We start from the raw sequence: 13,954 nt of genomic DNA on the forward strand, positions 1-13,954 counted from the left end.
CGGGGTGTTAGGGTGTATAGGGAGAGGTATTGGCAGCGGGGTGTTAGGGTGTATAGGGAGAGGTATTAGCAGCGGGGTGTTAGGGTGTATAGGGAGAGGTATTAGCAGCGGGGTGTTAGGGTATATAGGGAGAGGTATTAGCAGCAGGATGTTAGGGTGTATAGGGAGAGGTATTAGCAGCGGGGTGTTAGGGTGTATAGGGAGAGGTATTAGCAGCAGGATGTTAGGGTGTATAGGGAGAGGTATTAGCAGCGGGGTGTTAGGGTGTATTGGGAGAGGTATTAGCAGCAGGATGTTAGGGTGTATAGGGAGAGGTATTAGCAGTGGGATGTTAGGGTGTATAGGGAGAGGTATTAGCAGCGGGGTGTTAGGGTGTATAGGGAGAGGTATTAGCAGCGGGGTGTTAGGGTGTATAGGGAGAGGTATTAGCAGCGGGGTGTTAGGGTGTATAGGGAGAGGTATTAGCAGCGGGGTGTTAGGGTGTATAGGGAGAGGTATTAGCAGCAGGATGTTAGGGTGTATAGGGAGAGATATTAGCAGCAGGGTGTTAGGGTGTATAGGGAGAGGTATTAGCAGCGGGATGTTAGGGTGTATAGGGAGAGGTATTAGCAGCGGGGTGTTAGGGTGTATAGGGAGAGGTAATTAGCAGCAGGATGAGGGAGAGGTAGCGGGGTGTTAGGGTGTATAGGGAGAGGTAATTAGCAGCAATAGAGAGAGGTATTAGCAGCAGGATGTTAGGGTGTATAGGGAGAGGTATTAGCAGCGGGGTGTTAGGGTGTATAGGGAGAGGTATTAGCAGCAGGATGTTAGGGTGTATAGGGAGAGGTATTAGCAGCGGGGTGTTAGGGTGTATTGGGAGAGGTATTAGCAGCAGGATGTTAGGGTGTATAGGGAGAGGTATTAGCAGCAGGATGTTAGGGTGTATAGGGAGAGGTATTAGCAGCGGGGTGTTAGGGTGTATAGGGAGAGGTATTAGCAGCAGGGTGTTAGGGTGTATAGGGAGAGGTATTAGCAGCGGGATGTTAGGGTGTATAGGGAGAGGTATTAGCAGCGGGGTGTTAGGGTGTATAGGGAGAGGTAATAGCAGCGGGGTGTTAGGGTGTATAGGGAGAGGTATTAGCAGCGGGATGTTAGGGTGTATAGGGAGAGGTATTAGCAGCAGGATGTTAGGGTGTATAGGGAGAGGTATTAGCAGCGGGATGTTAGGGTGTATAGGGAGAGGTATTAGCAGCGGGATGTTAGGGTGTATAGGGAGAGGTATTAGCAGCAGGATGTTAGGGTGTATAGGGAGAGGTATTAGCAGCGGGATGTTAGGGTGTATAGGGAGAGGTATTAGCAGCGGGATGTTAGGGTGTATTAGGAGAGGTATTAGCAGCGGGATGTTAGGGTGTATAGGGAGAGGTATTAGCAGCGGGATGTTAGGGTGTATAGGGAGAGGTATTAGCAGCGGGATGTTAGGGTGTATAGGGAGAGGTATTAGCAGCGGGGTGTTAGGGTGTATAGGGAGAGGTAATAGCAGCGGGATGTTAGGGTGTATAGGGAGAGGTATTAGCAGCGGGGTGTTAGGGTGTATAGGGAGAGGTATTAGCAGCGGGATGTTAGGGTGTATAGGGTGAGGTATTAGCAGCGGGGTGTTAGGGTGTATAGGGAGAGGTATTAGCAGCAGGATGTTAGGGTGTATAGGGAGAGATATTAGCAGCAGGATGTTAGGGTGTATAGGGAGAGGTATTAGCAGCGGGATGTTAGGGTGTATAGGGAGAGGTATTAGCAGCAGGGTGTTAGGGTGTATAGGGAGAGGTATTAGCAGCGGGGTGTTAGGGTGTATAGGGAGAGGTATTAGCAGCAGGATGTTAGGGTGTATAGGGAGAGGTATTAGCAGCGGGGTGTTAGGGTGTATAGGGAGAGGTATTAGCAGCGGGGTGTTAGGGTGTATAGGGAGAGGTATTAGCAGCGGGGTGTTAGGGTGTATAGGGAGAGGTATTAGCAGCGGGGTGTTAGTGTGTATAGGGAGAGGTATTAGCAGCGGGGTGTTAGGGTGTATTGGGAGAGGTATTAGCAGCAGGATGTTAGGGTGTATAGGGAGAGGTATTAGCAGCGGGATGTTAGGGTGTATAGGGAGAGGTATTAGCAGCAGGGTGTTAGGGTGTATAGGGAGAGGTATTAGCAGCGGGATGTTAGGGTGTATAGGGAGAGGTATTAGCAGCGGGGTGTTAGGGTGTATAGGGAGAGGTAATTAGCAGCAGGATGAGGGAGAGGTAGCGGGGTGTTAGGGTGTATAGGGAGAGGTAATTAGCAGCAATAGAGAGAGGTATTAGCAGCAGGATGTTAGGGTGTATAGGGAGAGGTATTAGCAGCGGGGTGTTAGGGTGTATAGGGAGAGGTATTAGCAGCGGGATGTTAGGGTGTATAGGGAGAGGTATTAGCAGCAGGATGTTAGGGTGTATAGGGAGAGGTATTAGCAGCGGGATGTTAGGGTGTATAGGGAGAGGTATTAGCAGTGGGGTGTTAGGGTGTATAGGGAGAGGTATTAGCAGCGGGTGTTAGGGTGTATAGGGAGAGGTATTAGCAGCAGGATGTTAGGGTGTATAGGGAGAGGTATTAGCAGCGGGGTGTTAGGGTGTATAGGGAGAGGTATTAGCAGCAGGATGTTAGGGTGTATAGGGAGAGGTATTAGCAGCGGGATGTTAGGGTGTATAGGGAGAGGTATTAGCAGCGGGTGTTAGGGTGTATAGGGAGAGGTATTAGCAGCAGGATGTTAGGGTGTATAGGGAGAGGTATTAGCAGCGGGGTGTTAGGGTGTATTGGGAGAGGTATTAGCAGCAGGATGTTAGGGTGTATAGGGAGAGGTATTAGCAGCAGGATGTTAGGGTGTATAGGGAGAGGTATTAGCAGCGGGGTGTTAGGGTGTATAGGGAGAGGTATTAGCAGCAGGGTGTTAGGGTGTATAGGGAGAGGTATTAGCAGCGGGATGTTAGGGTGTATAGGGAGAGGTATTAGCAGCGGGGTGTTAGGGTGTATAGGGAGAGGTAATAGCAGCGGGGTGTTAGGGTGTATAGGGAGAGGTATTAGCAGCGGGATGTTAGGGTGTATAGGGAGAGGTATTAGCAGCAGGATGTTAGGGTGTATAGGGAGAGGTATTAGCAGCGGGATGTTAGGGTGTATAGGGAGAGGTATTAGCAGCGGGATGTTAGGGTGTATAGGGAGAGGTATTAGCAGCGGGGTGTTAGGGTGTATAGGGAGAGATATTAGCATCGGGGTGTTAGGGTGTATAGGGAGAGGTATTAGCAGCGGGGTGTTAGGGTGTATAGTGAGAGGTATTAGCAGCGGGGTGTTAGGGTGTATAGGGAGAGGTATTAGCAGCGGGATGTTAGGGTGTATAGGGAGAGGTATTAGCAGCGGGATGTTAGGGTGTATAGGGAGAGATATTAGCAGCAGGGTGTTAGGGTGTATAGGGAGAGGTATTAGCAGTGGGATGTTAGGGTGTATAGGGAGAGGTATTAGCAGCGGGGTGTTAGGGTGTATAGGGAGAGGTAATAGCAGCGGGGTTTTAGGGTGTATATGGAGAGGTATTAGCAGCGGGGTGTTTGGGTGTATAGGGAGAGGTATTAGCAGCAGGATGTTAGGGTGTATAGGGAGAGATATTAGCAGCAGGGTGTTAGGGTGTATAGGGAGAGGTATTAGCAGCGGGATGTTAGGGTGTATAGGGAGAGGTATTAGCAGCGGGGTGTTAGGGTGTATAGGGAGAGGTATTAGCAGCGGGATGTTAGGGTTTATAGGGAGAGGTATAAGCAGCAGGGTGTTAGGGTGTATAGGGAGAGGTATTAGCAGCGGGATGTTAGGGTGTATAGGGAGAGGTATTAGCAGCAGGATGTTAGGGTGTATAGGGAGAGGTATTAGCAGCGGGATGTTAGGGTGTATAGGGAGAGGTATTAGCAGCGGGGTGTTAGGGTGTATAGGGAGAGGTATTAGCAGCGGGTGTTAGGGTGTATAGGGAGAGGTATTAGTAGAGGGATGTTAGGGTGTATAGGGAGAGGTATTAGCAGCGGGGTGTTAGGGTGTATAGGGAGAGGTATTAGCAGCGGGATGTTAGGGTTTATAGGGAGAGATATTAGCAGCGGGATGTTAAGGTGTATAGGGAGAGGTATTAGCAGCGGGGTGTTAGGGTGTATAGGGAGAGGTATAAGCAGCGGGATGTTAGGGTGTATAGGGAGAGATATTAGCAGCAGGGTGTTAGGGTGTATAGGGAGAGGTATTAGCAGCAGGATGTTAGGGTGTATAGGGAGAGGTATTAGCAGCAGGGTGTTAGGGTGTATAGGGAGAGGTATTAGCAGCGGGGTGTTAGGGTTTATAGGGAGAGGTATTAGCAGCGGGGTGTTAGGGAGAGGTATTAGCAGCGGGGTGTTAGGGTGTATAGGGACAGGTATTAGCAGCGGGGTGTTAGGGTGTATAGGGACAGGTATTAGTAGTGGGATGTTAGGGTGTATAGGGAGAGGTATTAGCAGCGGGATGTTAGGGTGTATAGGGAGAGGTATTAGCAGCGGGATGTTAGGGTTTATAGGGAGAGGTATTAGCAGCGGGGTGTTAGGGAGAGGTATTAGTAGCAGGATATTAGGGTGTATAGGGAGAGGTATTAGCAGCGGGGTGTTAGGGTGTATAGGGACAGGTATTAGCAGCGGGGTGTTAGGGTGTATAGGGAGAGGTATTAGCAGCGGGGTGTTAGGGTGTATAGTGAGAGGTATTAGCAGCGGGGTGTTAGGGTGTATAGGGAGAGGTATTAGCAGCGGGGTGTTAGGGTGTATAGGGAGAGGTGTTAGCAGCGGGATGTTAGGGTGTATAGGGAGAGGTATTAGCAGCAGGATGTTAGGGTGTATAGGGAGAGGTATAAGCAGCGGGATGTTAGGGTGTATAGGGAGAGGTATTAGCAGCGGGGTGTTAGGGTGTATAGGGAGAGGTATTAGCAGCAGGTTGTTAGGGTGTATAGGGAGAGATATTAGCAGCAGGATGTTAGGGTGTATAGGGAGAGGTATTAGCAGCAGGGTGTTAGGGTGTATAGGGAGAGGTATTAGCAGCGGGGTGTTAGGGTTTATAGGGAGAGGTATTAGCAGCGGGGTGTTAGGGAGAGGTATTAGCAGCGGGGTGTTAGGGTGTATAGGGACAGGTATTAGCAGCGGGGTGTTAGGGTGTATAGGGACAGGTATTAGTAGTGGGATGTTAGGGTGTATAGGGAGAGGTATTAGCAGCGGGATGTTAGGGTGTATAGGGAGAGGTATTAGCAGCGGGATGTTAGGGTTTATAGGGAGAGGTATTAGCAGCGGGGTGTTAGGGAGAGGTATTAGTAGCAGGATATTAGGGTGTATAGGGAGAGGTATTAGCAGCGGGGTGTTAGGGTGTATAGGGACAGGTATTAGCAGCGGGGTGTTAGGGTGTATAGGGAGAGGTATTAGCAGCGGGGTGTTAGGGTGTATAGTGAGAGGTATTAGCAGCGGGGTGTTAGGGTGTATAGGGAGAGGTATTAGCAGCAGGGTGTTAGGGTGTATAGTGAGAGGTATTAGCAGCGGGGTGTTGGGGTAATAGTGAGACGTATTAGCAGCGGGGTGTTGGGGTAATAGTGAGAGGTATTAGCAGCGGGGTGTTGGGGTAATAGTGAGAGGTATTAGCAGCGGGGTGTTGGGGTGTAATAGTGAGAGGTATTAGCAGCGGGGTGTTGGGGTGTAATAGTGAGAGGTATTAGCAGCGGGGTGTTGGGGTGTAATAGTGAGAGGTATTAGCAGCGGGGTGTTGGGGTGTAATAGTGAGAGGTATTAGCAGCGGGGTGTTGGGGTGTAATAGTGAGAGGTATTAGCAGCGGGGTGTTGGGGTGTAATAGTGAGAGGTATTAGCAGCGGGGTGTTGGGGTTTAATAGTGAGAGGTATTAGCAGCGGGATGTTGGGGTTTAATAGTGAGAGGTATTAGCAGCGGGGTGTTGGGGTTTAATAGTGAGAGGTATTAGCAGCGGGGTGTTGGGGTGTAATAGTGAGAGGTATTAGCAGCGGGGTGTTGGGGTGTAATAGTGAGAGGTATTAGCAGCGGGGTGTTGGAGTAATAGTGAGAGGTATTAGCAGCGGTGTGTTGGGGTAATAGTGAGAGGTATTAGCAGCGGGGTGTTAGGGTAATAGTGAGAGGTATTAGCAGCGGTGTGTTGGGGTAATAGTGAGAGGTATTAGCAGCGGGGTGTTGGGGTAATAGTGAGAGGTATTAGCAGCGGTGTGTTGGGGTAATAGTGAGAGGTATTAGCAGCAGGGTGTTGGGGTAATAGTGAGAGGTATTAGCAGCGGTGTGTTGGGGTAATAGTGAGAGGTATGCGTGTCACTTTGCAGGGTCCCTGTCAGCACTTGGTGTGTTTCCCGCCGGACACGCCGTGCGTGGGGACGTGCGACCTGGGGGAGGCGCTGCTCCCTCTGTTTCTCCAGGAGAAAATCGTGCAACAGCCGGTGAACTTCACAGAACTTGTGTCACTTTATCAGGACTTCAGCAAAGTCTTCATCCGCGCGGCTGTGCACGAGCAGAAGCCCTTCTTCCTGTACTACGCTTCGCACGTGAGTCACCGCTCTGTGTATACACTGCGCCTCGCACGGGAGTCACCGCTCTGTGTATACACTGCGCCTCGCACGGAAGTCACCGCTCTGTGTATACACTGCGCCTCGCACGGGAGTCACCGCTCTGTGTATACACTGCGCCTCGCACGAGAGACACAGCTCTGTGTATACACTGCGCCTCGCACATGAGTCACCGCTCTGTGTATACACTGCGCCTCGCACGTGAGTCACCGCTCTGTGTATACACTGCGCCTCGCACGTGAGTCACGCTCTGTGTATACACTGCGCCTCGCACGAGAGACACAGCTCTGTGTATACACTGCGCCTCGCACGTGAGTCACCGCTCTGTGTATACACTGCGCCTCGCACGTGAGTCACCGCTCTGTGTATACACTGCGCCTCGCACGAGAGATACAGCTCTGTGTATACATTGCGCCTCGCACGGAAGTCACAGCTCTGTGTATACACTGCGCCTCGCACGGGAGTCACCGCTCTGTGTATACACTGCGCCTCGCACGGGAGTCACCGCTCTGTGTATACACTGCGCCTCGCACGGGAGACACAGCACTGTGTATACACTGCGCCTCGCACGGGAGACACAGCACTGTGTATACACTGCGCCTCGCACGGGAGTCACCGCTCTGTGTATACACTGCGCCTCGCACGTGACTCATCGCTCTGTGTATACACTGCGCCTCGCACGAGAGTCACAGCTCTGTGTATACACTGCGCCTCGCACGAGAGTCACAGCTCTGTATACACTGCGCCTCGCACGTGAGTCACCGCTCTGTGTATACACTGCGCCTCGCACGTGACTCATCGCTCTGTGTATATACTGCGCCTCGCACGAGAGATACAGCTCTGTATACACTGCGCCTCGCACGTGAGTCACCGCTCTGTGTATACACTGCGCCTCGCACGAGAGATACAGCTCTGTGTATACACTGCGCCTCGCACGTGAGTCACCGCTCTGTATATACTACGCCTCGCACGTGAGTCACCGCTCTGTGTATACACTGCGCCTCGCACGGGAGTCACCGCTCTGTGTATACACTGCGCCTCGCACGGGAGTCACTGCTCTGTGTATACACTGCGCCTCGCACGAGAGATACAGCTCTGTGTATACACTGCGCCTCGCACGTGAGTCACCGCTCTGTATATACTACGCCTCGCACGTGAGTCACCGCTCTGTGTATACACTGCGCCTCGCACGAGCGATACAGCTCTCTGTATATACTACGCCTCGCACGGGAGTCACCGCTCTGTGTATACACTGCGCCTCGCACGGGAGACACAGCTCTGTGCATATACTGCGTTTTGCACGGGAGATACAGCACTGTGTATACACTGCGCCTCGCACGAGAGATACAGCTCTGTGTATACACTGCGCCTCGCACGAGAGATATAGCTCTGTGTATACACTGCGCCTCGCACGGGAGACAGCTCTGTGTATACACTGCGCCTCGCATGGGAGACACAGCTCTGTGTATACACTGCGCCTCGCACGGGAGTCACAGCTCTGTGTATACACTGCGCCTCGCACGGGAGACACAGCACTGTGTATACACTGCGCCTCGCACGGGAGTCACAGCTCTGTGTATACACTGCGCCTCGCACTGGAGTCACAGCTCTGTGTATACACTGCGTCTCGCACGGGAGACACAGCTCTGTGTATACACTGCGCCTCGCACGAGAGACAGCTCTGTGTATACACTGCGCCTCGCACGGGAGTCACAGCTCTGTGTATACACTGCGCCTCGCACGGGAGACACAGCACTGTGTATACACTGCGCCTCGCACGGGAGTCACAGCTCTGTGTATACACTGCGCCTCGCACTGGAGTCACAGCTCTGTGTATACACTGCGCCTCGCACGGGAGACACAGCTCTGTGTATACACTGCGCCTCGCACGAGAGACAGCTCTGTGTATACACTGCGCCTCGCACGGGAGACACAGCTCTGTGTATGCACTGCGCCTCACACAGGAGATACAGCTCTCTGTATACACTGCACCTCGCACGGGAGACACAGCTCTGTGTGACAGCTCTGTGTATACACTGCACCTCGCACGGGAGACAGCTCTGTGTATACACTGCGCCTCGCACGGGAGACACAGCTCTGTGTATACACTGCACCTCGCACGGAAGACACAGCTCTGTGTATACACTGCACCTCACACGGGAGACACAGCACTGTGTATACACTGCGCCTCGCACGGGAGACACAGCACTGTGTATACACTGCGCCTCGCACGGGAGTCACAGCTCTGTGCATATTCTGCGCCTCGCACGGAAGATACTGCACTGTGTATACACTGCGCCTCGCACGGGAGATACAGCTCTGTGTATACACTGCGCCTCGCACGGGAGACACAGCTCTGTGTATACACTGCACCTCGCACGGGAGTCACAGCTCTGTGTATACACTGCGCCTCGCACGGGAGTCACAGCTCTCTGTATACACTGCGCCTCACACAGGAGACACCGCTCTGAGTATACACTGCGCCTCGCACGGGAGTCACAGCTCTGTGTATACACTGCGCCTCGCACGGAAGATACTGCACTGTGTATACACTGCGCCTCGCACGTGAGTCACCGCTCTGTGTATACACTGCGCCTCGCACGGAAGTCACAGCTCTGTGTATACACTGCGCCTCGCACGAGAGATACTGCTCTGTGTATACACTGCGCCTCGCACGGGAGATACTGCATTGTGTATACACTGCGCCTCGCACGGGAGACACCGCTCTGTGTATACACTGCGCCTCGCACGGCAGTCACCGCTCTGTGTATACACTGCGCCTCGCACTGGAGACACAGCTCTGTGTATGCACTGCGCCTCGCACGGGAGTCACCCCTCTGTGTATGCACTGCGCCTCGCACGGGAGTCACTGCTCTGTGTATACACTGCGCCTCGCACGGGAGACACAGCTCTGTGTATACACTGCGCCTCGCACGGGAGACACAGCTCTGTGTATACACTGTGCCTCGCACGAGAGATACTGCTCTGTGTATACACTGCGCCTCGCACGGGAGATACTGCATAGTGTATACACTGCGCCTCGCACGGGAGACACAGCTCTGTCTATACACTGCGCCTCGCACGGGAGACACAGCACTGTGTATACACTGCGCCTCGCACGGGAGATACTGCACAGTGTATACACTGCACCTCGCACGGGAGACACAGCTCTGCGTATACACTGCGCCTCGCACGAGAGATACAGCACTGTGTATACACTACGCCTCGCATGGGAGTCACAGCTCTGTGTATACACTGCACCTCGCACGAGAGACACAGCACTGTGTATACACTGCGCCTCGTACGTGAGTGTCCGCTCTATACATATAGAGCGCCTCGCACGGGAGACACAGCTCTGTGTATACACTGCGCCTCGCACGGGAGATACTGCATAGTGTATACACTGCGCCTCGCACGGGAGACACAGCTCTGTCTATACACTGCGCCTCGCACGGGAGACACAGCACTGTGTATACACTGCGCCTCACACGTGAGTCACCGCTCTGTGTATACACTGCGCCTCGCACGGGAGTCACCGCTCTGTGTATACACTGCGCCTCGCACTGGAGACACAGCTCTGTGTATGCACTGCGCCTCGCACGGGAGTCACTGCTCTGTGTATACACTGCGCCTCGCACGGGAGACACAGCTCTGTGTATACACTGCGCCTCGCACGAGAGTCACAGCTCTGTATACACTGCGCCTCGCACGTGAGTCACCGCTCTGTGTATACACTGCGCCTCGCACGTGACTCATCGCTCTGTGTATATACTGCGCCTCGCACGAGAGATACAGCTCTGTATACACTGCGCCTCGCACGTGAGTCACCGCTCTGTGTATACACTGCGCCTCGCACGAGAGATACAGCTCTGTGTATACACTGCGCCTCGCACGTGAGTCACCGCTCTGTATATACTACGCCTCGCACGTGAGTCACCACTCTGTGTATACACTGCGCCTCGCACGGGAGTCACCGCTCTGTGTATACACTGCGCCTCGCACGGGAGTCACTGCTCTGTGTATACACTGCGCCTCGCACGAGAGATACAGCTCTGTGTATACACTGCGCTTCGCACGTGAGTCACCGCTCTGTATATACTACGCCTCGCACGTGAGTCACCGCTCTGTGTATACACTGCGCCTCGCACGAGCGATACAGCTCTCTGTATATACTACGCCTCGCACGGGAGTCACCGCTCTGTGTATACACTGCGCCTCGCACGGGAGACACAGCTCTGTGCATATACTGCGTTTTGCACGGGAGATACAGCACTGTGTATACACTGCGCCTCGCACGAGAGATACAGCTCTGTGTATACACTGCGCCTCGCACGAGAGATATAGCTCTGTGTATACACTGCGCCTCGCACGGGAGACAGCTCTGTGTATACACTGCGCCTCGCATGGGAGACACAGCTCTGTGTATACACTGCGCCTCGCACGGGAGTCACAGCTCTGTGTATACACTGCGCCTCGCACGGGAGACACAGCACTGTGTATACACTGCGCCTCGCACGGGAGTCACAGCTCTGTGTATACACTGCGCCTCGCACTGGAGTCACAGCTCTGTGTATACACTGCGCCTCGCACTGGAGTCACAGCTCTGTGTATACACTGCGCCTCGCACGGGAGTCACAGCTCTGTGTATACACTGCGCCTCGCACTGGAGTCACAGCTCTGTGTATACACTGCGCCTCGCACGGGAGACACAGCTCTGTGTATACACTGCGCCTCGCACGAGAGACAGCTCTGTGTATACACTGCGCCTCGCACGGGAGTCACAGCTCTGTGTATACACTGCGCCTCGCACGAGAGACAGCTCTGTGTATACACTGCGCCTCGCACGGGAGACACAGCTCTGTGTATGCACTGCGCCTCACACAGGAGATACAGCTCTCTGTATACACTGCACCTCGCACGGGAGACACAGCTCTGTGTGACAGCTCTGTGTATACACTGCACCTCGCACGGGAGACAGCTCTGTGTATACACTGCGCCTCGCACGGGAGACACAGCTCTGTGTATACACTGCACCTCGCACGGAAGACACAGCTCTGTGTATACACTGCACCTCACACGGGAGACACAGCACTGTGTATACACTGCGCCTCGCACGGGAGACACAGCACTGTGTATACACTGCGCCTCGCACGGGAGTCACAGCTCTGTGCATATTCTGCGCCTCGCACGGAAGATACTGCACTGTGTATACACTGCGCCTCGCACGGGAGATACAGCTCTGTGTATACACTGCGCCTCGCACGGGAGACACAGCTCTGTGTATACACTGCACCTCGCACGGGAGTCACAGCTCTGTGTATACACTGCGCCTCGCACGGGAGTCACAGCTCTCTGTATACACTGCGCCTCACACAGGAGACACCGCTCTGAGTATACACTGCGCCTCGCACGGGAGTCACAGCTCTGTGTATACACTGCGCCTCGCACGGAAGATACTGCACTGTGTATACACTGCGCCTCGCACGTGAGTCACCGCTCTGTGTATACACTGCGCCTCGCACGGAAGTCACAGCTCTGTGTATACACTGCGCCTCGCACGAGAGATACTGCTCTGTGTATACACTGCGCCTCGCACGGGAGATACTGCATTGTGTATACACTGCGCCTCGCACGGGAGACACCGCTCTGTGTATACACTGCGCCTCGCACGGCAGTCACCGCTCTGTGTATACACTGCGCCTCGCACTGGAGACACAGCTCTGTGTATGCACTGCGCCTCGCACGGGAGTCACCCCTCTGTGTATGCACTGCGCCTCGCACGGGAGTCACTGCTCTGTGTATACACTGCGCCTCGCACGGGAGACACAGCTCTGTGTATACACTGCGCCTCGCACGGGAGACACAGCTCTGTGTATACACTGTGCCTCGCACGAGAGATACTGCTCTGTGTATACACTGCGCCTCGCACGGGAGATACTGCATAGTGTATACACTGCGCCTCGCACGGGAGACACAGCTCTGTCTATACACTGCGCCTCGCACGGGAGACACAGCTCTGTGTATACACTGCGCCTCGCACGGGAGATACTGCATAGTGTATACACTGCGCCTCGCACGGGAGACACAGCTCTGTCTATACACTGCGCCTCGCACGGGAGACACAGCACTGTGTATACACTGCGCCTCGCATGGGAGATACTGCACAGTGTATACACTGCACCTCGCACGGGAGATACAGCTCTGTGTATACACTGCGCCTCACACGTGAGTCACCGCTCTGTGTATACACTGCGCCTCGCACGGGAGTCACCGCTCTGTGTATACACTGCGCCTCGCACTGGAGACACAGCTCTGTGTATGCACTGCGCCTCGCACGGGAGTCACTGCTCTGTGTATACACTGCGCCTCGCACGGGAGACACAGCTCTGTGTATACACTGCGCCTCGCACGGGAGACACAGCTCTGTGTATACACTGCGCCTCGCACGAGAGATACTGCTCTGTGTATACACTGCGCCTCGCACGGGAGATACTGCATAGTGTATACACTGCGCCTCGCACGGGAGACACAGCTCTGTCTATACACTGCGCCTCGCACGGGAGACACAGCACTGTGTATACACTGCGCCTCGCACGGGAGATACTGCACAGTGTATACTCTGCACCTCGCACGGGAGACACAGCTCTGTGTATACACTGCGCCTCACACGAGAGATACAGCACTGTGTATACACTACGCCTCGCATGGGAGTCACAGCTCTGTGTATACACTGCACCTCGCACGAGAGACACAGCACTGTGTATACACTGCGCCTCGCACGTGAGTGTCCGCTCTATACATATAGAGCGCCTCGCACGGGAGACACAGCTCTGTGTATACACTGCGCCTCGCACGGGAGATACTGCACAGTGTATACACTGCGCCTCGCATGGGAGACACAGCACTGTGTATACACTGCGCCTCGCACGGGAGATACTGCTCTGTGTATATACTGCGCCTCGCACGGGAGATACTGCTCTGTGTATACACTGCGCCTCGCACGGGAGACACAGCTCTGTGTATGCACTGCACCTCGCACGGGAGACACAGCACTGTGTATACACTGCGCCTCGCACGGGAGATACTGCTCTGTGTATACACTGCGCCTCGCACGGGAGACACAGCTCTGTGTATACACTGCGCCTCGCACGGGAGACACAGCACTGTGTATACACTGCGCCTCGCACGGGAGATACTGCTCTGTGTATACACTGCGCCTCGCACGGGAGACACAGCTCTGTGTATACACTGCACCTCGCACGGGAGACACAGCACTGTGTATACACTGCGCCTCGCACGGGAGATACTGCTCTGTGTATACACTGCGCCTCGCACGGGAGACACAGCTCTGTGTATA

General features: G+C 54.1%; 1 protein-coding gene across 4 annotated transcripts in view; it reads left to right on the forward strand.

Annotated features, from left to right (window-relative positions):
* The window catches only part of ARSA (arylsulfatase A), a 158,896-nt gene that overhangs the window by 53,953 nt on the left and 90,989 nt on the right, over nt 1-13,954 (forward strand). For all 4 annotated transcript variants that reach the window (XR_012801584.1, XM_075599241.1, XM_075599242.1 and 1 more), the window contains exon 4: nt 6,358-6,576. Coding sequence is in view for 3 of the 4 variants with exons in the window: in XM_075599241.1 (XP_075455356.1) it covers nt 6,358-6,576 (219 nt within the window). In the remaining variant the exon portion in view is untranslated. The remainder of the gene's footprint in view (nt 1-6,357; nt 6,577-13,954) is intronic.

The sequence above is a fragment of the Ascaphus truei genome, chromosome 5 (genome assembly GCF_040206685.1).
Source record: "Ascaphus truei isolate aAscTru1 chromosome 5, aAscTru1.hap1, whole genome shotgun sequence".
Lineage (NCBI taxonomy): Eukaryota > Metazoa > Chordata > Amphibia > Anura > Ascaphidae > Ascaphus > Ascaphus truei.